At 51.3% G+C, this 27,306-nt stretch overlaps 1 protein-coding gene across 1 annotated transcript in view; it reads left to right on the top strand.

Annotated features, from left to right (window-relative positions):
- Positions 1–27,306, top strand: part of TRAP1 (TNF receptor associated protein 1) — a 427,467-nt gene that overhangs the window by 391,776 nt on the left and 8,385 nt on the right. Inside the window, exons 3-12 of the mRNA XM_050774272.1 lie at positions 377–535; positions 2,253–2,335; positions 5,229–5,369; positions 11,601–11,672; positions 14,898–15,058; positions 16,538–16,647; positions 17,297–17,370; positions 18,172–18,327; positions 19,895–20,015; positions 21,041–21,110. Of these exons, the coding sequence (XP_050630229.1) occupies positions 377–535; positions 2,253–2,335; positions 5,229–5,369; positions 11,601–11,672; positions 14,898–15,058; positions 16,538–16,647; positions 17,297–17,370; positions 18,172–18,327; positions 19,895–20,015; positions 21,041–21,110 (1,147 nt within the window). The remainder of the gene's footprint in view (positions 1–376; positions 536–2,252; positions 2,336–5,228; positions 5,370–11,600; positions 11,673–14,897; positions 15,059–16,537; positions 16,648–17,296; positions 17,371–18,171; positions 18,328–19,894; positions 20,016–21,040; positions 21,111–27,306) is intronic.

Raw genomic sequence — 27,306 nt, forward strand, 5'->3', positions numbered from 1 at the left:
GCCTGTGGTCCCAGCTACTCGTGAGGCGGAGGCAGGAGCATCGCTTGAGCCCGGGAGGTCGAGGCAGCAATGAGCCGTGATTGCAGTGACAGAGCGAGACCCGCTCTCAAAAGAAGGCAGCAGCCCACCCACTCCAGTTTCGCTTCGGCGGTTCTGAGCAGACCCCATATCTTAAGCTGACGACGTGTGTGAGGGCTCCTTGCCGAAACCACACCGTGACTCTGTGGCGTTTGGTCCTGGGGATTTCTCTTTCAGCAACAACCCGACTTAGAGGTATGCACACTGGCTTTTGCTGGACACCCTTGACGGGACAAATTACCATATTGTTTCTCGTGTCTTCCTAATTCTCGTTCTTTCTGCATATTTGTCTTTTCAGGAAAACCAATTCTGTGTCCTCGGAGGACCACAGCCCAGTTGGGCCCCAGGCGAAACCCGGCCTGGAGCTTCCAGGCAGGACGGCTGTTGAGCACGCAGACTGCTGAGGACAAGGAGGAGCCCCTGCACTCGATCATCAGCAGCACGGAGAGCGTTCAGGGTAGCCTGGGCTCGCGCTGTGGTCTGGGAGGGCTTCTCGGTTCACTGCTGTGCATAAAGGGGCATTTTCAGGGTGGAGGCAGTGATTGGCAGAGCCACCGCCTCAGGTCTGAAATCAGAAGGTTTGGCTGTAGGGAGTGCTGTGCCCTCCATTTCTGTCCCAGCGAGGGACTTCTGCCAGTGTCGGGTGTGTCTTGCCCCCTCTGGTGGCCACCGGTGAGTTTGCCGTCCAGCACCTCCCCTGAGTGGTGATTCATGGCACATCTGCTAATAATCATGGAAGCGGGAGGGGAAACTCAGCATTGGCTCAGCCTGCGCAGGACCGAATTCCGGAGCTGACTTTTCATTCCCTCTGAAGTATAAAAAAGCGGTCTTTGGAGCCAGTCCTGAAGTGGGTCCATTTCTGGCTTTTAAGTGGGTCGACAAGAGTAGAATCTTTGAAGTTAAAAAGAGAAGTGAGGTTTTCTTATTTTGATTTCTAAATAATTAATTTGGAAACCGCTTATTTGAAGAATGTAGGCCGGGTGCAGTGGCTCATACTTGTAATCCCAGCACTTTGGGAGGCCAAGGCAGGAGGATTGCTTGAGGCCAAGAGGTCGAGACCAACCTGGGCCACATAGACCCTTTCTCTACAAGAAAAATTAAAAAGTTAGCCAGGCATGGTAGCACACACCAGTGGTTCTACCTACTTGAGAGGCTGAGGCAGGAGAATCAGTTGAGCCCAGGAAGTTGAGGCTGCAGTGAGCATGATCATTCCTCTGCATAGCAGCCTGGGCAACAGAGCCAGATCCTGCCTCTAAAAAAAAAAAAGAAAAGGAAAGAACATATAATCTGGTTCTTAGAGGCAGCCCAGTTCTCGTGACCGTGCACATCGGGAGACCAGGCTGAGCAGTCCCTCGACGTAGCCCCAGGCCTGTCTGGCCTCAGCTGTGGGAGGATTGTTTCCCCTGTGTTCTTTCTGTGCAGATGGGAGCCTGATTTGTCCTGCCCTGAGACCTCCTTTCTGAGAGACTTTGTTTCATTTTGTTTTGAGACAGGGTCTTTCTCTGTTGCCCGGGCTGAGTGCCGTGGTGCAGTCATGGCTCATTGCAGCCTCGACCTCCCTGGCTCAAGTGATCCTCCCACGTCAGGCCCGTGAGACTGGGACCGTAAGTGTGCGCCACCATGCTCAGCTACTTTGTGTAGTTTTTGTAGAGATGGCAGGGTCCTCCTCTGTTGCCTAGGCTGGTCTTGAACTCCTAGGCTCAAGTGATTCTCCTGCCTTGGCCTCCCAAAGTGCTGGGATTACAAGCATGAGCCATGGCACCCAGCCAGACTTTGTTTCTGTCTACTTCTTTCTTTTTGTTCACGATCTTAAATGTTTGGGAGGCTGAGGCGGGCGGATCCCGAGGTCTGGACATCGAGAGCATCCTGGCTAACACGGTGAAACCCCGTCTCTACTAAAAATACAAAAAATTAGCCAGGCATGGTGGCAGGTGCCTGTAGTCCCAGCTACCCGGGAGGCTGAGGCAGGAGAGTGGCGTGAACCCGGGAGGCAGAGCTTACAGTGAGCCGAGATCACACCACTGCACTCGAGCCTGGGTGACAGAGCGAGACTCCATCTCAAAAAAGAAAAAAATGTTTAAAACTCATAAACATTCTTTGGAATGTGACGTAGCATATTCTTGCACAAAAATAGAAATTAAACTTTATTGGTTGTGTCTGTGTTTCATTACTAGGTTCTATTTCCAAACATGAGTTCCAGGCTGAGACAAAGAAACTTTTGGACGTCGTTGCCCGGTCCCTGTACTCAGAAAAAGAGGTGCGTTCCCTGCTAACCTGTCTGATGCTAGCAAAGTTTCTTTTCACAAAGCTGTTTTTTTGCCATTCTGGAGAATTGCCAGATAATATATTAGCTGTGAGAAAGCATTAAACTTTGGACAGGTCCCCATCTTAAGCTACTAGTGAGAGGAGTTTTACCAGAATCTGTTTTGGTTTTGTGAGTAAGTGTATCCAGATGGTTCTTTGGGCTGGATCAACTCTGGGAATTAATTGAATTTTGCCAATAATGTTAAAAATTCCCCAAATACAGGCCTGGTGCAGTGGCTCACGCCTGGGAACTCAGTGCTTTGGGAGGCTGAAGCGGGAGGATCATTTGAGCCCAGGAGTTTGAGACCAGCCTGGGCAATACAGCAAGACTCCTTCTCTACAAAAAATTTAAAAAATTAGCCAGCTATAGGGGCACTGACCTGTGGTCTCAGCTACTCAGGAGGCTGGGGTGGGAAGATGACTGGAGCCTGGCAGACTCTGGGGTTGCAGTGAGCCATGATCGTGTTACTACACTGACCTGCACGACAGAGTGAGACCCTCTGTCCAGAAAAGAAAAGAGTCCCCCAAATTCTAGCATGCAGCTCTGCTGAAACCCATTTCTGTGGAGCTTCGGGTGTGCTCTGAGGCCGCTTTGCCCAGTGTGACTACCTGCAGGTCTCGGGGGCTTTGGCTGCCAGAGGAGGAAGATTCCCCAGTCCTGTGTGTGTGGAGCAGGGAGGAGTTACTGAGGAAATTAAAACGCATCTGGCTCTGGGTGCGGTGGCTCACACCTGTAATCCTAGTACTTTAGGAGGCCAAGGTAGGAGGATTGCATGAGTCTAGGAGTTTGAGACCAGCCTAGGCAATGTGGTCAGACCCCGTCTCTATTAAAAAAAAAAAACCCCACAAAACTCATTTGGGTGACAGGACAAGGAAAAAGAAAAATGAAGGCCACCATCGTTGACATGCTGATTATTGCTGGAAGGCAAAGGAGAATCTGGAAGAAAGGTAAAGCACCAAATTTCGAAGCTCAGAGGGGCTTCCAGGAGCTGTTTCCAGGTTTTGTACTAATGAGTGCTGCGTTCCTGCCTCCCAGCGACCTCCAGCTTCCGCTCAGATCAGCCGCTGCTTCCTGAGCTCTTGCGGACTTATTTTTTCTATTTTTATTTGTTTTGTTTTTTATTTTTTTGGAAAAGGGTCTGGCTCTGATGCCCAGGTTGGAGCGCAGTGGTATGATCTCGGCTCACTGCATCCTTCGCCTCCTGGGCTCAAGCCATCCTTCCTCCTCAGCCTCCCAAGTAGCTAGGACTACAGGCGCGCCACCCTGCCTGACTGATATTTGTATTTTTTGTAGAGACGGGGTTTTGCCATGTTGCCCAGGCTGGTCTTGAACTCCTGGGCTGAAGTAATCCTCCTGCTTCAGCCTCCCACAGTGCAGAGATCACAGGTGTGAGACCACCCCTGGCGTCTTTCACTGACTCAAATGGAAGGTCTGTTTGAGGTCAGGGTGCTTTTCAGCTCCTGAGGGACAGCTGGGCCCTGCGTCCCGTGTTTCTCGGGGTGTGTTTTTGTGGAGTAGTAGTGTATTCGTCTGTTTCCACACTGCTGATGAAGGCGTGCCTGAGACTGGGCAATTTATGAAAGAAGGAGGTTTAATTGGACTTACACCTCCATGTGGCTGGGGAAGCCTCACAGTCATGGTGGAAGGCAAGGAGGAGCGAGTCCTGTCTTACATGGATGGCAGCAGGCAAAGAGAGAATGAGCAAGACGCAAAGCAGAAACCCCAAATAAAACTGTCAGCTCTCGTGAGACTTACTCACTACCACAAGAACAGTACCGGGGAAACGGCTCCCATGATTCACTTATCTCCCACCAAATCCTTCCCACAGCATGTGGGAATTATGGGAGTACAATTCAAGGTGCGATTTGGGTGGGGACACAGCCAGACCATATCAAGGAGAAATGGATGTTTGAGTGATTTACTGTCATCCTTGTGCAGGAGTTAGGAAAGAAATTGTTCCTCGCAGGGCTCTTTTGTTTGTTTTTTTTGAGACAGAGTCTCTCTGTTGCCCAGGCTAGAATGCAGTGGTGCTATCTTGGCTCACTGCAACCTCTGCCTAATGGGTTCAAGCGATTCTCCTGCCTCAGCCTCCTGAGTAGCTGGGATTACAGGCGTGTTCCATCACTCCCAGCTAATTTTTATATTTTTAGTAGATACAGGGTTTTACCATGTTGGCCACGCTGGTCTTGAGCTCCTGACGTGAAGTGATCCGCCCACTTCAGCCTCCCAAAGTGCCTGGATTACAAGTGTGAGCCACCGCACCCAGCCAGACGGCTCTTCTTAAAGTTTTAATTAACAGGTGGACACATAACTTCAGGCTTGATTAAAAATCCTCAAGAGGGCCAGGCACCGTGGCTCACGCCTGAAATCCCAACAGTTTGGGAGGCCGAGGCACAAGGATCACTTGAGCCTAGGAGATCAAGACCAGCCTGGGCAACATAACAAGACCCTGTGTCTATACACATTTTAAAACAATTAGCTGGTTGTGGTGGTGCATGCCTGTGGTCCCAGCTACTTAGGAGGATGGGGTGGGAGGATTGCTTAGGTCCAGGAGGTTGAGGCTGCAATAAGCTGTGATTGCAGCCTCCAGCCTGGGTGACAGAGTGAGACTGTCTAAACAAATCCTGAAGGAAAGATCAGTAGAAGTTAGCACCTTTAGTCACTTTGTGACCGGCGCAGAGGAACTGCCTTTGACTAAAGCAGAAACTCTTTATGCTTTGAGAACTGAATATTCTATGATTGTTCTCCTCTACCTTTTAACAGTTATTGGAAGTGCAGCTGACCAGATAGATCCTGCAGGATGAGTGTCCTTCATTGTCTGTGCCTCCCGTTTCTATTCCTGTAGGTGTTTATACGGGAGTTGATCTCCAATGCCAGCGATGCCTTGGAAAAACTGCGTCACAAACTGGTGTCTGACGGCCAAGCACTGCCAGAAATGGAGATTCACTTGCAGACTGATGCCGAGAAAGGAACCATCACCATCCAGGTACCTCCCTCAGTGTCCAGGCATGTGGTGGGCCCGGCCATGCAGCAGGGACAGCATCTGCCTTCTAGTGATGTCTCTGGGGTCCCAGGGATGTACTAGCCGTCCGTACCACCAGGATAACTCTGGTTAGAATTTATTGTTAAAGTAGCACTCATTCATTATAGAAAATTTTGGAAAAGCAGGTATAAGCAGAAAAGAAGAAAATTCGAAATCACCCCATCCAGCGACAACTACTGGTAACATTTTAGCATATGGCCACACAGGGTTCTGGTGTATGCAGTTATTAACATATCTAAACATATCTTATTTTTAATGTACTCTTTTCATATTTTTAACTGTGTTTTCCCCTCAAAATGCAGATGAAGCAGTGCTGTGGCTGCTGCTCTAGCCTCGTGGAAATTTTAAGGCTGAAAAGTTAGGCCAAAGAGGGTCAGGTGGGGGCCCTGAGAGACATTGCATCCCAAGACAGCGGCCTTAGGACCTGTCGTCCCAGGGTCACGGCATCATGGCGGGGGTGTCTATCTCTGTGGAGAGGTGGACAGACAGGCCTCGGTGGGTTCTGAGTATCCCCTTTTAGGGTGCTGGCTTGCTCTGAAGGCCTTGTCAGATGAATGAATGCAGGCACGTGTGAGTGAATAGACTTGTGAAGGGACGGCTGTTTTAATTGAAAGAGGGGCTTTTGTGAGGTGTCGGCTTTATGTACTCCCTCTTGGGTTTAGAGAATCCAGACTGAGCCCTGTGGTATGTGCCAGCTGTTTGTCATAGCCCTTGGTCATAAGGATTGGGTGGGGAGTGATTTCTTCTCTCCCTGCCTTCGTCGAGCTGACGTGGCTGTGGAATGGGCCCTGTGGGCAGGGCTAGGGCACAGGGCTGGGATGTGCTGCTGGGGCGCCCTGCACTTCCCTCCTGTTTTCAGCACAGAGGTTCCTTGCAGGTGATTGAAAATGGATGTGTTGGGGCGAGGGGTCATGGGGATGTGATTCGTGGTCTTCAGCAGAGGGCCCTGTCGTATGTGCCAGTACTTCCTGGTACCAAGACTATTTATGTTACAAGAATGATTTTTGGTTTTGTCTTTTGTCTTCTTTTTTCTTAAAGAACAGTTCTAGATTTACAGAAAATTTGAGCAGATAATTCAGAGTTCCATTATATCCTTTGGCACCCAGTTTTTCTATTCTCAACACCTGATGTGAGCATGGTCCATTTATTTATTTATTGATTGATTGATTGATTTTTGGAGACAGAGTGTTGCTGTGTCACCCAGGCTGGAGTGCAGTGGTGTGATCTCAGTTCACTGCAACCTCTGCCTCCCGGGTTCAAGCAACTCTCGTGCCTCAGCCTCCTGAGTAGCTGGGATTACAGACGTGTGCCACGATGCCCAACTAATTTTTGTATTTTTAGTAGAGATGGGGTTTCACCATGTTGGCCAGGCTGGGTGAACTCCTGCCCTCAAGTGATCTGCCTGCCTTGGCCTCCCAAGTGTTAGATTACAGGAATGAGCCACCATACCTGGCCCATTTATTACAATTAATTAAGTAATATCGATATGTTATTCTTACCTAAGGTTTTAGAAAATGAAGGGTTCTTGTGGAGTCTCAGAGATATTATGCCACTCTGTCTCTTCTACTGATAGCTACATTGCCTTTTGTTATTTTTAGGGGATTTTTTAGGGAATAAAATATGAAGCCTTAATTTATCACTGTCTAGCTTGAATTAATATTTAACACTTCAATGTAAGAATCTTACAACAGTATCTTTCCAATGGCAGAATCATCTTTTTCTTTTGATGTCAAATATTTTATGTATATACCTGTTGTAAGCCCTCACAAATTCCTTTTTATTTTTAGTTTTTTGAGACAGAGTCTCACTTTATTGCCCAGACTGGAGTGCAGTGGTATGATCTCACCTCACTGCAGCCTCAGCCTCCCGGGTTCAAGTGATTTTCCCACCTTAGCCTCCCAAGTAGCTGGGTTTACAGGTACATGCCACCATACCTGGCTAATTTTTGCATTTTTAGTAGAAATGGGGTTTCACCATGCTGGTCATGCTGGTCTCGAACTCCTGACCTCAAGTGGTCCGCCTATCTTGGCCTCTCAAAGTGCTGGGATTACAGGCATGAGCCACTGCCACTGGTCTCACCATTTCCTTTTAAAATCACATCGTGTGGGTCGCCTGGCAACAGATGATTTCTGTCTACATCTGAAAAATCTGTATTTTTTTTTTTTTTTTTTTTTTAGTAAATATTTTAGAACAGATTTAAATTTTCAGAAAAATTTTAAAGATTGTACAGCATTGCCATCTACTCCAACACCAGCCTCCCTTATGATTGAAATCTTATGGCCGGGCGCGGCGGCTCACGCCTGTAATCCCAGTGCTTTGAGAGGCCAGGGCGGGCGGATCACCTGAGGTCGGGAGTTCAAGACCAGCCTGGCCAACATGGTGAAACCCTGTCTCTACTAAAAATACAAAAATTAGCCGGGTGTGGTGGTGCGCACCTGTAATCCCAGCTGCTCAGGAGGCTGAGGCAGGACAATCGCTTGAACCTCGGAGGTGGAAGTTTTGGTGAGCTGAGATAGTGCCATTGCACTCTAGCCTGGGCAACAAGTGTGAACCTCGTCTCTCCAAAAAAAAAAAAAAAAAAAAAAAAATCTTAGTATATTAGATTGGTTACAGTTAATCAACCGGTATGGATATATTATTCTTAATGCAAATCTGTTCAGATTTCCTTAGTTTTTACCTCATGTCCTTTTTCTCGCCCAGCATCCCACAGATGTTTAGTTGTCCTGTCCCCTTAGGCTCCTCTTGGCTGTGACAGTTTCTCAGACTTTCCCTGTTTTTGATGACCTGGAGGATTTTTTTTGTTTGTTTTTTTTGGAGGGGGGACGGGGTTTTGCTCTTGTTGCCCAGGCAAGAGTGCAATGGCGTGATCTCAGCTCGCTGCAACCTCCGCCTCCCGGGTTCAAGCAATTCTCTTGCCTTCAGCCTCTCGAGTAGCTGGGATTACAGGCTTGCACCACCATGCCTGGCTAATTTTGTATTTTTAGTAGAGACGGGGTTTCTCCATGTTGGTCAGACTGGTCTTAAACTCCTGGCCTTGGGTGATCTGCCTGTCTTGGCCTCCCAAAGTGCTGGGATTATAGGCATGAGCTACCATGCCCAGCCTGACCTAGAAGGTTTTTGGTTTGTTTAGAGTCAGGATCTTCCTCTGTCTCCAGGTTGGGGTGCAGTGGTGCTATCAGGGTTCGCTGCAGCCTTGACCTCCTGGGCTCAAGTGATGTACCACCTCAGCCTCCTGTAGCTAGGGCCACAGGCACATGCCACCATGCCCAGCTAACTTTAAAAAAAATATTTTTTTAGCCGGGTGTGGTGGCCCACGCCTCTAATCCTAGCACTTTGGGAGGCCATGGCGGGTAGATTGCCTGAGCTTATGAGTTCGAGACCAGCCTGGGCAACACGATCTCTGCTAAAAATACAGAAGAAATTAGCTGGGCATGGCAGCGTGTGCCTGTAGTCCCAGCTACTGGGGAGGCTGAGGCAGGAGAATTGCTTGAACTTGGGAGGCAGAAGTTGCAGTGAGCGGAGATCATACTACTGAACTCCAGCACTCCAGCCTGCATGACAGAGCAAGAAATTTTTTTTTTTTGTAGGGACAGGGTCTTGCTTTGTGGGCCAGGCTGGTCTCAAATACCTGGGCTCAAGTGATTTTCCCACCTTGACCTTCCACAGTGGTAGGATAATAGATGTGACCTGTTGTGTTACATCTATTTTCTTCTAGCAGTTTTATAGCTTTAGCTCTTACATTTAGATCTTTGATGCATTTCAAGTTAATTTGCGTGTATGGTGTGAGGTAGGGGTTGAAGTTTATGTTTTGTTTATGAGTGTACAGTTGTTGCAGTACTGTCTGTTAATAGATCTATCATCCCCCATTGAATTACTGTGGAATCTTTGTCAAAAATCAAGTAATACACTCTCTGTGCAGTGCTGTTCCTGTGCTCTGTTTGGTTCTTTGATCTATGTGTTGATCCTTAAATGCCCACATCACACTGTCTTAATTATTGTAGCTTTATAGGAAGTCTTAAGTATTTTAAATTCTCCAACTTTGTTCTTCAAAATATTTTGAAAATATTCTAGGTTCTTTGTATTTCTAAAATATACATTTTAGAATCAGCTTGTCATTTTCTACAAAACCGGTAAGGATTTAGATTGGGATTGCAGTGCAGATCAGTTTGGGAAAAAATAAAAATAAATTGAAATAGGAGCTATTAGTTGCATTTTCTCCTTTACCTTGGTCTAACATTAACCTTTCCCTTAAGGGACTCTATTTAAGTTTCTGATGTATTAAAGTAAACACTTAAATGAAGATTATGTTTAATAACTGATGTCAACTAGATATTAATTTTAAGTAGTTTTTTATTCGTAATTATAACATGATCTACAATAAATGAATCAGGCTGGATTTTGGACTCTTCATACCAGCACCTCAGAAATAATTGCCCAGAAGCCTCTTGGTGCCATGTTTCCTGTTGGCTGCTGGGGCCCATGGAACATGCACACGTGTGCACTGGAGTAACCGGTGGTGATGTGGTTTTGGCACCCATTCTGCCTGTGCTGCCTACAATGGGAAGGCTGACAGCTGGCCAGTCTCCCCGGCCTGCTGCTTGCTGTGGATTATTTGCTGAGTAGCACTGACCACCCCCGCTGTGCCAATGGAGACAGCACTGCTGCCCGGTGCTAGTGGGCTCCCATGGCCCCTGCGGGCTGTCCTGGAGAGGAAGCCTTTAGAAAGGAACTTCCTAGAAGGAAGTTCAGAAAACTGCTTCTGAGGGCCTTTGTCCCAATTCATAGATGTGGAGGCTTGGAGCGAGCTCTTTCTTTTAAGGTGGTCTGCACATCGTAGCAGAGCAAGCTGGGGCTGTGGCTGTGTTATGGGCATGTTGAGCAAGGAACTCCAGATGGGCGTCTGACCGGGCTTTGAGGAAGGAGGAGGCCATGGTCAGTAAGGCCTTGTGTGTTCACCGGCGCATTGGTCTGTGTTGTGATTCAGGCTGCTATAGCAGAATACCTTAGACTGGGCAATTTATAAACAACAGAACCGTATTGCTCACAGTTCTAGAGGCTGGGAGGTCCAAGAGCAAGGGGCCAGCAGACTGGGTGTCTAGCGAGGGCCCTTTGTCTCAGGCAGTGCCTCTTGCATCTTCACACAGAAGGTGGAAGGGACAGACAAGGTCCCTCAACCCTGTTTTCTGAGGGCCCTCCTTCCATTCATGAGAGTGGAGCACTCATGACTTGATCACCTCCCCAAGGCCCCAATCCCAGGGCCATCCCTTGGGAGTTAGGTCTTAACATATGGATTTGGGTGACATCAGCGCTCAGACCAGAGCAGCTGCAACAGGATAAGCCAGATTGAGGCTCCCACGCGAGGGCTGCGCCTTCCCGCAGGAAAGGCATCCGTGCCCGCTCTTCCCATGGTGGTAGGGTGGGTGCGGGGGCCGCGCGCAGGGCTGCGCGATCTCCTCAATCAGATCATTCTGCTGGATTGAGAGAGCCACCAGAGGAGGGGACCGCTGTTCCCCGGAACCACAGCCAGGGAGAAGGCGGGGGGTCACATCTTCATGACGGGAGAGCTGTGCTTTCCTCCTAATTGCTGGCATCATGTTTTCTTTTCAGGATGGTTTTTAACAAACAAAGCAACTTTCTGCTGTCCCTTCCTGTTTTATCTGGTGAGGCCGGGCTGCTAGGGCTAGAATTAGTCTTTTCTGTTTTTCTTTTCTTTTCTTTTTTTGTTTTTTTGAGACGGAGTCTCGTTCTGTCACCCAGGCTGGAGTGCAGTGGCACAATCTCAGTTCACTGCAGTCTCTGCCTCCTGGGTTCACTGGGTTCAAGTGATTCTCCTGCCTCAGTGTCTGAGCAGCTGGGACCACAGGCGCTCGCCATCATGCCTGACTAATTGTTTTTTTTTTTTTAGTAGAGATGGGGTTTTACCATGTTGGCTAGGCTGATCTTGAACTCCTGTCCTCAAGTGATCCGCTTGCCTTGGCCTCCCAAATGCTGGGATTACAGGCATGAGCCACTGTGCTTGGCCCCTAGAATTAATCTTTTCTGATGAGCATCTGGTGCTACCTGGCTGGGCCCTGTCTGGCCAATGTCATTGACACCATTTGAGCCCCTGGGGCTGCTGGTGCACCTGCTCCCCAGGTGCTGGGGGCTTGGCGCTTAGCGTGTCTCTCTCCTCAGGATACTGGTATTGGGATGACACAGGAAGAGCTGGTGTCCAACCTGGGGACTATCGCCAGATCGGGGTCAAAGGTAAGCGTGGGCCCCCCACACGGCCTCCCCCTTCCCCTCAGGGTGCAAGGATCCCTCCAGTAGGGGTGGCCCTGGGTGCCAGATAGAGTAACAACATTGTTGCATGCCACGCAGCGGGCATTGTGGGAACACCTCATGACATGACAGCCATCCCTCAGTATCTGGGGGTTGGGGTTGGATCCAGGATCCCCCTTGCATACCACAATCTGCAGATGCTCCAGTCCTGGATTAAAGTGGTGCCGTATTTTGTAGACATGTCTTTCTGTATGCTTTAAATGATCTCTAGATTACTTATAATACCTGATACAACGTAAATGCTATATATAGATATAACATAGTTATGTTTTTTATACTACTTTTTATCATTGTGTTGTTTTTTATTTTTTTCTGAGTATTTTCGATCCTTGGCTGGTTGAATCTGCAAATGTGGAACCCTGGAGATGAGGACCGACTGTATTGGCTCACTGCAACCTCTGCCTCCCAGTTCAAGCAGTTCTCCTGCCTTGGCCTCCCAAGTAGCTGGGATTACAGGGGTGTGCCACCATGCCTGCCCAATTTTTTGTATCTTCAGTAGAGACAGGGTTTCACCATGTTGGCCAGGCTGGTCTTGAACTCCTGACCTCATGATCCACCCATGTTGGCCTCCCAAAGTGCTGGGGTTACAGGCGTGAGCCACCGCGCCCGACCTAGTGTTCTCATTTTATACATGAGGAGATTGAAGTAAGGGCTTTGCCCATAGCTGGAAAAGGGTGAGAGCTGGAGCTTCCCAGGCTGTTGGTCTGAGTCTAGATGTGTTGTTCTGCCTCACGACACTTTTCTGCAAAGTCGATTCCCTGAGCCTCGTGGGCTTGATGCAGAGAGGGTCAGAGGGATCAGTCTCCTCTCACACAGCGCCATGCATGAGAACAGGCTTGGGATGCGATGTCTGTGGGTTTGATGGTTCTGCTCAGAACCGCTCTGTGGGTCTGGGCGTGGTGACATGCACCTGAAGTCACACCTACTCAGGAGGCTGAGGCTGGAGGATCGCCTGGGCCTAGGAGTTCAAGGTTGCAGTGAGCTATGATTGCACCACTGTGATCCAGCCTGGGCGACAGAGCAAGATCCCGACTCTGTAAAAGAAAGAGAGAAAGGGGGAAAGGAAGGAAAGGGAAACTGCTTTGTAGGGGCAAGTCAGCCCTTAGGTCTAGGGTGTCATTTGGCTGCTGGTGTGACTGCAGTCTGCAAAGGGAAGACAGGTGTGGGTGCTCAGGGTTTCCTCAACAGTGTCTGTGCCAAACTAGGACAAAGGTGGGTGGCCTTGGGTCACCCTGGTGCCCTCCTTACTGGCTGAGTGCTTTTCTGCCTAGTTGTTGTTAGCCTGAGTGCCGCCCATGTGGCACTTGGTACCAACTACTTGAAAATAGAGCAATTGTTGATCCAAAGTAATTCACAGAAATTTCTACATTTATTTATTTATTCATTTATTCGTTGATCCGCTTATTCATTCAGAGACAGGGTCTCACTCTGTTGCCTAGTCCGGAGTTCAGTGGTGCAATCACAGCTCACTGCAACCTTGAACTCCTGGGCTCAAGCAGTCCTCCCACCTCAGCCTCCTGAGTAGCTGGGTCTACAGGCATGTGCCACTATACCCAGCTAATTTTGTATTTTTTTTGTAGAGACAGGGGTCTTGCTTTGTTGCCCAGGCTGGTCTCAGACTCCTGGCCTCAAGCAGTCCTCCTGCCTCAGCCTCCCAGAATGCTACGATTACAGGCTTGAGCCGCTGCATTCAGCCAGAAATTTCTACTTTAAAAAAACTACCTGCCCAGGTGCTTTGGCTCATGCCTGTAATCCTAGAACTTTGGGAGGCCGAGTTGGGTGGATCATGAGGTCAGGAGTTCAAGACCAGTCTGGCTAACATGGTGAAACCTGTTTCTACTAAAAATACAAAAAATTAGACGGGCATGGTGGGAGCTGTCATCTCAGCTACTCAGGAAGCTGAGGCAGGAGAACCACTTGATCCTGGGAGGCAGAGGTTGTGGTGAGCCGAGATCATGCCGTTACTCTCCAGCCTGGGCAACAAGAGCAAAACTCCATCTAAAAAAAAAAAAAAAAAAAAAAAACTGGGCTGAGCATGGCGGCTCACGCCTGTAATCCCAGTACTTTGGGAGGCCTAGCAGGAGGATCACCTGAGGTCAGGAGTTTGGACCAGCCTGACCAACAGGGTGAAATTGCATCTCTACTAAAATACAAAATTTAGCTGGGCGTGGTGGTGTGCACCTGTAATCCCAGCTACTTGGGAGGCTGAGGCAGCAGAATCACTTGAACCTGGGAGGCAGAGGTTGCAGTGAGCCGAGATCGCACCACTGCACTCCAGCCTGGGTAACAGAGTGAGACTCCATCTCAAAAACAAAAACGAAACCCCCCCCCCCCCAAAAAAAAAAAAATAAATAAAAACTACCATAACTGACTTTACCCGCCACGTTACGTTTTTTGTTGTATTTCTCTCGAGGTTGGTCTGCTGTCCTGTGTGGCGGCCACCAGCTGTATGTGGCAGTTTAAATGTAAATGCATTAAAATTAAATAAAAGGGGGCATCGAGCTTCTCAGCTGTACAGGCCACATTCCAGGTGCTCGGCAGGCTGTCCAAGTGCACCTGGCAGATGCAGAATGTTCCCATCATCGGAGAAAGTTCCATCAGACAGCATGGGCCAGGGCAGTGGGTGTGTGCATTTTACTCGATTTTTGGCCTTAGGATCTTTGGCAATGTTATAGTAGAAAACTTGAGTGCTGTGCGGTGCTTACAGACGCATGTGCGTGATTTCCACTCTTTTCCCACAAAGTGTAGTCTCTAAGAGAGTTGAATCTGGAAGCCAGTTTGGAGGCTCTCCTCACTCCTGGCCTTCCTATGGAAGGAGCTTATTCAAGGGAAGGAGCTTATTCAGGCTGCTCCTTCTCCACTCCAGGTGTGACCCGCAGGCCTCCCCCTGTCTGGGACAGGCAGGACTACAAGCTTTGGGAATCAAATGGAATACACACTTGTCCCACTGCTGCCAGCTGGGTGTCCTAGGGCCAGTGTGTCACCTCTCTGTGACTTAGCTCTTCATGTGTAGAATGGGGTGGAAAAGTAGTCGGTGTGGCTGTTTTAAGGATGAAGAGGTCTTAGCGGTACTGGCAGAACAGCCGCGGTGTCGTGAGTGTCTCCTCTCTGGAGGGGAGTCTGCCTCCCTAACTGGCCTCTGCCCCACAGGCTTTCCTGGACACGCTGCAGAACCAGGCTGAGGCCAGCAGCAAGATCATCGGCCAGTTTGGAGTGGGTTTCTACTCAGCTTTCATGGTGGCCGACAGAGTGGAAGTCTATTCCCGCTCGGCAGCCCCGGGGAGCCCGGGTTACCGGTGGCTTTCAGATGGGTGAGTGACGAATGTCGCCTGACAGGCAGCTCAAAGCTGAGCTGGAGCCCTTAGCATGGAGTTTGGAAAGGGTTGGACTCAGAAAACGCACACAGGCATTTTCTGGGCTTTTTTTTTTTTTTTGAGATGGAGTCTCGCTCTGTTACCCAGGCTGGAGTGCAGTGGCGCTATTTCTGCTCACTGCAAGCTCCGCCTCCCGGGTTCCTGCCTCAGCCTCCTGAGTAGCTGGGATTACAGGCACGCGCCACCACGCCTGGCTAATTTTGTATTATTAGTAGAGACGGGGTTTCTCCATGTTGGTCAGGCTGGTCTTGAACCCCTGACCTCAGGTGATCCGCCTGCCTCGGCCTCCCAAAGTGCTGGGATTACAGGCGTGAGCCACCGTACCTGGCCAGAAAATGCACACAGGCATTTTCTGGGCTTTTTATGTAAAATCTGACTCTTCCACTTTGGGGAGTCAGTGACTTTTGTGGCTCCAAGTGGCCCATGGCGCCTCTCTGGTCCCATGTGGTTGGTCACCACCATTGCACTTGGGAAGGCAGGCCCAGCCCACACTGAGCTCCTTCCTCAGTGGCTGGGCTGCAGGACTGGCCTCTCGCCCAGTGGCCCCTCTGCAGCCTCCTGTGACCGACCTTCTGCAGGAGCTCATTCTGCTTCCTCCCAGCCCTGGCATTTCCTGGCTTTGCCTCCCCAGCCCACCTCTGCCTCTGTAGGGTGAGGAGCCTGCTGTGGGCTTTTTTTTTTTTTCTTTTGGGACGGAGTTTAGTTGCCCAGGCTGGTGTGCAGTGGCACAATCTTGGCTCACTGCAACCTCCACCTCCCGGGTTCAAGCAGTTCTCCTGCCTCAGCCTCCACACCCAGCTCTGGGGGCTTTTTAGCAGGTGAGCCGCTTCCAGCCAGCTGAGGTGTCCTCCCTCCATGATGCCATTTCTGTTCCACAGTGTGTGCCGTGTGCTCAGCTGGACTCCCCGCTCTCCCAAAACTCACTTTCCTGTTTAATTCCATGAGAGCAGGGCTCACAGTAAACTTGGGTCAAGGCATCCACATGACCCTGCTGGGGGATTCCACGCTCCTGTGCTTCTGAGATGGTTTTCTGTTCTTCTTAGGGGGCGCCTGGCCCCCTGGCCTTTGTTTTGGCCCCTGGGCATCCGGCAGCTGATTTGGAGCTGGGCCAGGCTCCCACAGTGCCCCAGGGTTTTCGGGGCAAGCCCAGGAGCTTCTTCCAAGCCCAGGGTAGGTGGAGGACCCCCGGCCCACCACCCAAGGGAACCAGAACTCTGCCGCCCGCCACAGGGCCATCATTCCTGATAGGGATTTGATGGCCTGAGTGGTGCCCTGGGGTCAGAAATGGGGCATTTGAGGTGTGTCATGTGTTGGTTTGGGCTCTGCCTGTGAAACCCTAGGGAACTGCTGGAGTCCCATGCAGGGTGTGTCCCAGGGTCGTGCCCACCTGGCTTTTCCTTTCCTTGCCTGCTTTAGCTCTGGAGTGTTTGAAATCGCTGAAGCTTCAGGAGTTAGAACCGGGACAAAAATCATCATCCACCTGAAATCCGACTGCAGGGAGTTTGCTAGCGAGGCCCGGGTGCGAGGTGAGCAGGAGCCTGGGCCCAGGCTCACTCCGGGATCCATGTGTGGCCTGGAGGCCACCAGGTCAGCAGGCATTTTCCTGGGTTCTGCCTGCATGAAGGGTGTACAGGAAGAGCCACGAAGGACCGAGGTGCTGTAGGATTGGGAGGGGCTGCCCGCCAGGGCTGCGTAGCACTGAGCTCCTGCTGGTTCCGTGTGCTGGGACTGGGAGGAAGCCGGCCTGGCTGAGGCAGGCCTCATTCTCCTTCCTCTGCGTAGCGCCTGGCCTTTAGCGCACCTGGGGATTTGGCGCAGTCCTGTCTCAGGATGTGGGTGTGGCCTTCCCTGTATGTGTCCTGCTGGATGCTCAGGGAGGCCCTGAGTACCCTCCAGGAGTCAGCCCAGAAAGCCATGTTTCAGCCACGAGCTGGCATTGCAGTCTCGCAGCCGCCGGGGCCTCCACAGATCTGGTTCTCACTTGGGCTCTGCTGCTGCCCCCGTGAGACTGGCGGGAGGACAGGTGTCCCCGTGTGCCCCATTTCTGTACCTGTGAAGTGGGCACAGCATGGAGGACCCTTCCCAGCAGGCTGGCGCTCACCCTAGAGCTGCTGCAAAGCTTGCATTTTCACCAGCATTGTAGATGCAGTGTGGTTTTTGTTTTGTCCTTTCCAGATGTGGTAGCGAAGTACAGCAACTTCGTCAGCTTCCCCTTGTACCTGAATGGAAGGCGGAAGAACACCTTGCAGGTGGGCCCGAGCTCCTCCACGGGCTGCTCAGCCATGGAGACGAAGCTGTACGTTTCAGGGCAGCGGGGAAGAGATGAGCCCGGGGGTTGCGGCCCAGAGTCACAGGGCAAGCTGCTCTGTAGAGATGAGACCTGGGTGTGGGGATGAGGCAGGGCCCAGCTCCACCACAGCCCACCCCTGTGTACCGGGCAGCTGGGGTCAGGAGTCAGTGTTCACTGAGGTGTACTGCCCATCCCAGCTGGGTCACCACGTTAGTGTGCAGCCATGGTGTTCAGTGCAGCCACCCCACATCAATTCCAGAACATCCCATCACCCCAAAAAGCCCTTTCCCCACCACCCTTCCCCCCGCCCCTGCAGCCACGGTCTCCTTTCTGTCCGTTGGGCTGCCTGTTCCAGACATTTCTTCTGGATGGAGTCATGCGGACTGCTGTCCTCAGTGACTGACTCCGCTCCTCGCGGTTCAGCTGTGGTGCAGCGTGGGTCATCCTCGCTCTCACAGCCCTCACCATATTTGTCAGCTCGCCCTGCTGGGCAGCGTCGTCCTCTCCCACAGGCCCCCTCAGAGCCCGGCTGGTCCATCTGACATGTCGTCCTGAGGTGCCCCAGAGCCTTGTGTGTCTCCCCTGCACTTCCCAGCGCAGCCCACTGGTGGGGCTGGAGAGGGGTCTACACCTGAGACCACTGCCTGTCTGTCCCAGGGGCCTGTCTAGGGACAGGCGCTGCGGTGGCTCAGGCCTGCACGGTGGTGGGGAATACGTGCGTGGTAAACACGACGCTCTCCCCGCCCATCTCTGTTTCCAGGCCATCTGGATGATGGACCCCAAGGACATCAGCGAGTGGCAACATGAAGAGTTCTACCGCTACATCGCGCAGGCTTACGACAAGCCCCGCTACACCCTGCACTATAAGACGGACGCGCCGCTCAACATCCGCAGCCTCTTCTACGTGCCGGATACGGTGAGCTGCTGCGGCAGGCCCGTGGCCCTCGGGGGGACTCTTGTTTTGTCCCCCCGTGACGTCAGCTCTGCAGATGTCACATGATTAACGTGGCCGCGTGAGGGCATAAAAAACAGGTAGTGCTGGGTGCAGTGGCTCACGCCTGTCATCCCGGCACTTTGGGAGGCTGAGGAGGGTGGATCACCCGAGCCCAGGAGTTGCAGATCAGCCTGGCCAACATAGTGAGACCTCATCGCTGAAAAAAAAGAAAGAACAGATGCCTCTGGGTGGGTGACCACAGATGTTTCCTCCCTCAGGGGTCACACATGGCGAGGGAAGGATTGATGGGCATCTCAGTGCAGGCTGGGGTGGGGGCTTGTGGACTGGGGCCTGCCTGGGGAGGGCCCTCAGAGCCTGCATCACCTGCTGTGGATCAGTGGATGCTGTCCTGCCAGGCGCTCTGGGAAGGCCTGTGGTCTGCCGCTCTGTGGGCCTCTGTGTGCTTCCTCAACACCCTCCAACTCCCCTGCTTTCCTTTACCACACTGAAGTGCCCACAGATCCTGCCGTAAGGAGACCTATTGGGGGCTGAGCCAGCCTGTCCCGCCCCAGGCTTTCCTGTCCTTGTCTGCCTGGAACTCTCGTAATGTCCCGCACAGTTGGCATCCGTCTTGGAAAGAGCCACCCAGGTGTGGCCTCCAGGGGCTTGTTAGAGTCTCAGGCCCCACCCAGGGCTCCTGCGTGGGAGCCCACATTTTAACAAGCTCTCCCCGCATGTTAACAAGGTCCCCCTGCATTTTAACCAGATCCCTTGGATGTTAAGCAGACTCCCTGGATTTTAACCAGGTCCCCCCACATTTTAACCAGGTCCCTTCACATTTGAACTAGATAGCCCCACATTTTCACCGGATCCCCTGTGATGAGGTGTGGGTCCTGGTTCCGGAAGTGCCAGTATGGAGCAGGTGCTGGCAGATGGGTTCCGTGAGGGACAGACAGGAACTGAGCCAGACAGGAGCTGGCCCCGGCTTTTCGGACCTGGTCTCTGTCGTAGCCACTAACCCTGCCGGGTGAGGAAGCAGCATCGCCCATGCTGCCCCCCGAGCACACAGGGCTGGGTCCCATGAGCTGCATAGACACTGAAATTTGAATTTCATCTTCATGTCTCATGAGATCCTCCTTTCCGAAATCTGTCCTCAACTGTTTATAAGTGTGAAAACGACTCTTAGGCTACACAGAGGTAGGCCGTGAGCTGGATTTGGCTGGAGGGCTTTTTGCTGACCCCTGACCTGTAGCAAGGTTTGGCTGTGTTCAGGGTATTCAGGGGTACGTGCAAGGTTCACTTTCTTGTGTCCTCCTTAGGGGGTGGACTGGGGAGGGCAGCAGCTGCCAGAGAAGGCCTTCGGCCCCTGCAGAGCCACAGTGTGGGGCACTGTGGGGCCCCTGCACTGGGCTTCAACTCAGAGCAGATGCCGGGGGAGGGTGAGGGGGGCAGTGGGCGCTGGATTCATCGCGTCTGCCCCCTGCCTCCCAGCGAGGACCTACCTGGGGAGGGTCAGTGCCACATGATGGCGTGTTCTCCTCACCCCCAGAAACCGTCCATGTTTGACGTGAGCCGGGAGCTGGGCTCCAGCATTGCACTGTACAGCCGCAAAGTCCTCATCCAGACCAAGGCCACGGACATTCTGCCCAAGTGGCTGCGTTTCATCCGAGGTACGCTGCCCAGAGTCCGTGAGCTGTGCCCCTGTGGCCCGGTGTCGCCTGCTGCATCTGTGAGGGACCTGGCTGATTCCGTTCTCAGCAGCCATCTGCAGCGAGAGCACCACCATGGGCCTGCACCGCCATGGGCCTGCACCACCACGGGCCTGCACCTCTGTGGGCCTGCACCACCACGGGCCTGCACCGCCATGGGCCTGCACCACCATAGGCCTTCACTGCCTGTGGGCCTGCGAGTCAGCCACGTTTACACACCCCGGGAGCTGCCCCGCCTCCCTGTGTGAATGGCTGATCTTGGGGGAGCACTGGGGTGTTCACATTGAGGTCTTTCCGTGTGTAGGAATATTGTGTGAGTTTCAGGTTTATATGTGACTTGTGTTACATTTGAGTGAGATTATAGTTTAAGAAAGACTTCAGTATTTAAGCCTTGGTACACATAGGTGCAAACCATCCCTGATGGTTTTTTTTTTTTTTTTTTTTGAGATGAGTCTTGCTCTGTCGCCCAGGCTGGAGTGCGGTGGCACAGTCGTGGCTCACTGCAACCGCTACCTTCTGGGTTCAAGTGATTCTCCTGCCTTAGCCTCCTGAGTAGCTGGGGTTACAGGCATGCACCACCACGCCTGGCTCATTTTTGTATTTTTAGTAGAGATGGGGTTGCACCATAATTGCCGGGCTGGTCTTGAACTCCTGACCTCATGATATGCCTGCCTGAACCTCCCAAAGTGCTGGGATTACAGGCATCAGACACCGTGCCCAGCCAGAGTTACGATTTTTAACATAAAGCCCAGGCTGTGGTTGTCCAAGTGTATCCCGAGGCTGGCCCGCCCACCCACAGCCCAGGTCACTGTTCTGGGAGGTGGCAGGACGTAGAGGAAGCTCCACCAGTGCCGCCTCTCTGCTTCCCTCTTAGCACACGTGCTGGGTTGAAGGCCAGGCCTGAAGACAAAGGACAGGTTAATGGGGAATGTTGGGTGGTGTGGAGGGCCGCAGCCCCCGGAGAAGCTGACCGCCGTGTCTCCCAGGTGTGGTGGACAGTGAGGACATTCCCCTGAACCTCAGCCGGGAGCTGCTGCAGGAGAGCATGCTCATCAGGTGAGCCTCGGGCCGTGGGGAGAGGACCGTGCTGGGGACAAGGCCCCTACCCGCTCCTTTGCCCCCAGAGGGCCCTAGCCATGGCCCATGGAGCTGAGAGCAGAGGTGGATGGGGAAGCCTGGCCTGCACATGGGGGCCCTCAGGAGCCTTCCAGGTGCTGGCCTGGCTTCTGAGGCCTGTGGTCCAGAAGAACGTGGGGACAGCTGGTCATGGCTGAGGTTGGAGTCTGGATAGGGGGAGGGGCCGCAGAGCCAGACCTGCCCACCTGTGCCCCAGGGTTGTGACTGCAACCCTGCAGCAGGCCAGCCCTGTGTGGAGGGGACTCCAGTGCACTAGCTCCGGGTTCTCCATCAGTAGCTATGACTTCCCCATCCTGGCCCCAGGTTCACCAAATAGTCTTTGTTCAAAACCTCGCTTACTGGCTTTTTTTCCCCTAATGCAAGTAATATTTCCTTACTAGAGCACATTCAAGCCACCTGTGCTCTCCCCCAGAGATGACTGCTGTTGACGGTTTAGGGTTGGGTAGATTGGCAGCCACATAGGGCAGGTTTCAGAGGGAGCCTGTGGGGTGAGGATTCAGCTGGAATTAGGAGCTCGGGAGGTCTCTCAAGAGCCCACCATGTGCAGCATGCCATGGAGCGGGCCTTGTCAGAGCCCGCCACGTGCCTACAGTGCGTTCTTCCACCGATTTTTCTCCAGTGTTGAAATGGAAGCGGCTTCTCGGGTAAAGGATGAGGCTGGGTAGTTGGTGTGTGTTTGGGCTGTACTGTGGGGATGGCGAGAGGCCCATACTGAGAGGCACTGGTCCTCAGAGATTCTGTCCTGTGCCATGGGCAGGAGCAGGTCTGGGGAGATGGTGGACAGTGTGGCTTCCTGCCTGGTGGGTCCATGCCCAGCCCTGCACAGGTCACATGGCCTGCCGGTGATGTCCTCCCACCTCACTTCAGAGGCAGAGAGAGCCACGGAGATTTTTTTCTGTTTTCAACCAAGCAAGCCGCAGTAATGCTTTTATTGGTTGACTGATAGGGTCTTGCTGTGTTGCCCAGACTGGAATGCAGTGGTGTGATCACAGCTCATTGTAGCCTCAACTTCTCGGGCGCAAGCAATCCTCCCACCTCAGCCTCCCAAGTAGCTGGGACTACAGGTGTGAGCTACCATGCCTGGCTAATTTTTTTGTATTTTTTGTAGAGTTGGGATCTTACTGTGTAGCCCAGGCTGGTCTTGAACTCCTGGGCTCAAGCAATCCTTTGGCCTAGCCTCCCAAAGTGCTGGGATTCCAGGCATGAGCCACTGTACCTGGCCACTTAGATTTTTTGTTTTTGTTTTTCACACAACTGAATGCATATTGCTTATACTCTGTTTCCTTTTTTCTACCTAGTTTATTTGCAGCAGTTCCCATGTCATTTTTTGGAAGCACTTTTAGTTGCTACATCATGGGATATCACAGGGACATACCGTAGTTTACCGATCCCGTCCCTCGGGGCTGCACAGCTGGGCTGTCTCAGCGTTTCTGCTGTATGACACTGCAGTGCACATGTTTATCTTTGTTGTGAAATCTTTTTGTGTGTGTTTTTTTGAGACGAAGTTTTGCTCTGTCACCCAGGCTGCAGTGTGGTGGTGCGATCTCGGCTCACTGCAAGCTCTGCCTCCCGGGTTCACACCATTCTCCTGCCTCAGCCTCTCAAGTAGCTGGGACTACATGCGCCCGCCACCTCGCCCGGCTAATTTTTTGTATTTTTAGTAGAGACGAGATCTCACCGTGTTAGCCAGGATGGTCGTGATCTCCTGACCTTGTGATCTGCCTGCCTTGGCCTCCCAAAGTGCTGGGATTACAAGTGTGAGCCACTGCACCCGGCCTGTTCTGAAATCTTTACCTGCAGCTATATTTCCTTAGGATAGAATACTAGGGGTGGGGTTACTTGGACAGAGGATTTGACCATATAAAAGGTATTTTCCTTGCTCACTACAGATACGTTATATAATCAATGAAAAGGGGACCTCAGTCCTTGTTTCCCCACACAGCCGTGCTGGCTCCTGACAGCAGGACCCCACCTTGCTGCTGACATGACCGCAGGGCAGCAGATGTGCTGACCTCGGCAGGATGCGTCCCCGCCCCACAGCAGTAACTGTTCTGTGATCGTTAGAGTCGTGCTCTTTGGTGTATTGACCGTGCGTGCTTGGAGTACGCCTGTGGGTTACTGGTGGTCTGCCCAATGTTTCAGTTCACTTCAGTGAAGAGAGGGCTTGGGGCTGACTCCCGGAAGATTATTGCTGGTACTGGAGTTGTCCCCACCCTTTGTCCACCCCCATCACCCTGCCCAGGAGTGGCCACAGGAGGGGAGGTTCCTGGCACAATGTCCCTGGGCTGGATAAAGCAAAGGACACCCACTGAACTGGGGACACGTCTGGCCTCATCTGGGAAGCTCACGGATGAAGTGGAGGCAGGGGCCAGGCCCTGTGGAGAGGGAGCTCCTGGCGTCCCTGCAGGCTGAGGCGACTGCATTCCTCTCCCGTTTCTGAATGTGTTTCCTGAGTGTTTCTTCTTCACTGAGAACGGTGCTGAGCCTGCATAAACACCTGCTTCATCCTGTGAGGGGAGCCGGGAGTCCTCACTCATAGTTGTGGAAACTGAGTCACAGAGGGGTGGTCTTCCTCAGTAAGGGAGCTGCATTCCTGGCTGTGGCAGGCTTGCTGGCCCCCTGGTGGTGCCCAAAGCTGCAGAGCAGGAGTCCTCATCCCAGCTTGTGGTTGTCAAAGGTTGCGTTGTCAGTCTGAGAACTCACCTCGGTCAGAAAAGAGTCAGCTGAAATTAGAGCTTTTAAAAGAATCACAGACTTAAAAGTTGGAAGCATGGTACCAAGAACATGTTTTTCCTCGAACCCTGTGAGAGGAAGTTGGCTTCCCGATGCCTTTGGGTGCATTTCCAACAAACAAGGATGTCCTCCCCTTTGTAATGAACAGATGTGACAGGGGTGGTATTTTGAAGCTATGTAAATGTCACATTCTTCATGAAACTCTCAATATATTCATTTATTTACTTAAAATATTTGTGTGTTGGCCGGGCAAGGTGGCTTACGCCTGTAATCCCAGCACTTTGGGAGGCCGAGACGAGTGGATCACCTGAGGTCAGGAGTTCGAGACCAGTCTGGCCAACATGGTGAAACCCCGTCTCTACTTAAAAAATAGAAAAATTTGGCTGGGCACAGTGGCTCACGCCTGTAATCCCAGCACTTTGGGAGGCCAAGGCAGGTGGGTCACAAGGTCAGGAGTTACCAGCCTGTCAAGATGGTGAAACCCATCTCTACTGAAAAAACAAAAAAATTAGCCAGGCATGGTGGCAGGCACCTCTAATCCCAGCCACTCGGGAGGCTGAGGCAGAGAATTGCTTGAACCCGGGAGGTGAAGGTTGCAGTGAGCCGAGATCGCGCCACTGCACTCCAGCCTGGGCGACAGAGTGAGACTCATCTCAAAAAAAAAAAAGAAGAATTAGCTGGGCGTGGTGGTGGGCAACTGTAATCCCAGCCACTCGGGAGCCTGAGGCAGGAGAATTGCTTGAATCCGGGAGGTAGAGGTTGCAGTGAGCCGAGATCGCGCCACTGCACTCCAGCCTGGGGGACAAGAGCGAGACTCCGTCTGATTAAAAAAAAAAAATTGTGTTATGTTTATACTATTTATAATTTATTCATATGGGCTGATTTCATGTTTTATTCAAGAGTTTATAATATGTTGCTATTATTACTAAAATTTTTTAAAAATTATTTATTTATTTATTTATTTTTGAGATAGAGTCTTACTCTGTTGCTCAGACTGGAGTGCAGTGCAGTGGCAAGATATTAGCTCACCGCAACCTCTGCCTCCCAGATTCAAGCGATTTTCCTGCCTCAGCCTTTCAAGTAGCTGGGACTACAGTCACCCACCACCATGCCCTGCTAAGTTTTTGTACTTTTAATAGAGATGGGGTCTCACCATGTTGACCAGGCTGGTCTCAAACTCCTGATCTCTGGTGATCCACCTGCCTCAGCCATCCAAAGTGCTATGATTACAGGTGGGAGCCACCATGCCCGGCTTATTACTTTTTATAGAGACAGATTTTCACCATGCTGATCAGGCTGATCTCAAACTCCTGACCTCAAGTGATCCAGCTGCCCTGGCCTCCCAAAGTGCTGGGATTACAGGTGGGAGCCACCGCATCTGGCCTATTATTTTTGACGTTCAGATGGTCCCTGATGTGGCCGGTGTGAGCCTCTTCATGGTCTCCCATCCTTTTGGACAGGCCCTGGGCAGATCCTGCTCTGAGGACTTCCTCTGGTACTAGATGTTCCAGGCTCACCTTGTATTGCATGAAGCCTTTTAGCCCTAGGACTACTACTTCTCTGAGGATCCCTATCTCCTTTAATGGAGAATGGTATTTAGAAGCCAAGATCTGGGCACTGTGGGTGTTCATCACTATTAAGGTGTCAGTGCTCCCAGGCCCTCTTAGTAGATAGAGCTTAGGAAGAGGAGAGACAGAGAGTGGTGTGTGTGTGTGTGTGTGTGTGTGTGTGTGTGTGTGTGTGTACATACCTATACCTATACCTTGATTTATTTTTCTCATGTTCCCACTGATACCTCCAATATGAATAAAGTGCCACTGGGATGCTCTGGTCTTTCCTTCTCCTGTGTCTGAAAGTCCCTTTGGACAGTGAGAAATCTGTCTCTCATTCTTTTTGTTTTGTTTTGTTTTTGAGACTGATTCTTGCTCTGTTGCCAAGGCTGGAGTGCAGTGGTGTGATCTCAGCTCACTGCAACCTCCACCTCCCAGGTTCAAGCGATTCTCCTGTCTCAGCCTACCTGAGTAGCTGGGATTATAGGCGCCCGCCACCATGCCCAGCTAATTTTTGTATTTTCAGTAGAGACAGGGTGGTACCATGTTGGCCAGGCTGGTCTTGGAACTCCTGACCTCAGGTGATGCACCCACCTTAGCCTCCCAAAGTGCTGGGATTACAGGCATGAGCCACCTCGCCCGGTTGATTATTCTTTTTTTTTTTTTTTTTTTTTTTTTTTTTTTTTTGAGACGGAGTCTCGCTCTGTCACCCAGGTTTAACACAGTTACCCATTTGACCAATCCCCCTCCATGTAACCAATCTACCATTGCCACTGCCCTCTTCTGCGGATGTCCCTGTCACCCACTTGGGCTCTGACTCTCCACAGTGGGCTGGTCATGCCCCCAGCCTGGACACCCTTCTCTGGGGTTCTTGGGCTCTGACACCCATACCAGGCACTTCCCAACCATGGCCCTGCATAGACGCTTTCCCTGGGCTCTGCACCGCATCCTGGGCTACTGTCCTGTCCCATTCTGCCCTGTGGCTGAAGCACTGAGTCACTGGGGATGGAGTGCAGGAGGAAAGGCTATAAATGAACTTGATATAGTGTTGTTCCCTTGCTCTGGATTGTTGAAATACGTTGTAATTTACCTGCTTAAAGGAAAGGCGAAATATTAAGAAGGAAATAAAAATATCCCTAATCCCAGTGATAAAGTTGTTCCTAATTTTAGGCCATTATGTAATGCTGCAGTAAATATCCTGATCCCTCAAATCCCAATTTTGAAAAATGAGAGTGTACATATATTCAGTATAAACCCCAAATTACAGTGCACATATATAGTATAGACAATGCTGCTCCTAATTATGGAAAATTGTTACGTACATGTAGAATGTACAGTTTTTGCCTGTATCTATAGACGTACTGTAATTTACCCATATTGGGATTTTTCTGGTTTTTCTTTCAACAGTTAACTTTCTCATGTCATTGAGGATTATTAAAAGATGCTTTTTGTTTAAAGGCCATTTAGCATTACATAATTTTAGCCTATATTCTTGAACATGAAGTTGTTCATAATTATATTTTCTGTGCCACAGTGAAAATCCTGGTACGTAAATCTTGGTGTGCTCACGTGTTTCCTAAGGTGCAGTTCCTACAATCGGAACAACTGGCTCAAAGGTTGGAAGTGTTTTCTGGGTGTGGGTATCTGTCTCTGGGGGCAGCGGTTCTCCTCCCGCCTCCGGGGGGTGTGTGCGCTCCACCCTGCTGCCTCCTGTCCGGCCACTGCCCAGGGTTTCTGTCTTTCTGCTCAGTCTTTTTCAGTTGGGCCAATAACGGTACCTTGTTGTTTTCACTATTTTGATTCTTAGGGGGGCTGAACATTTTTTTGTACCC

The sequence above is a fragment of the Macaca thibetana genome, chromosome 20 (assembly GCF_024542745.1).
Source record: "Macaca thibetana thibetana isolate TM-01 chromosome 20, ASM2454274v1, whole genome shotgun sequence".
NCBI classification, from domain to species: Eukaryota; Metazoa; Chordata; class Mammalia; order Primates; family Cercopithecidae; genus Macaca; species Macaca thibetana.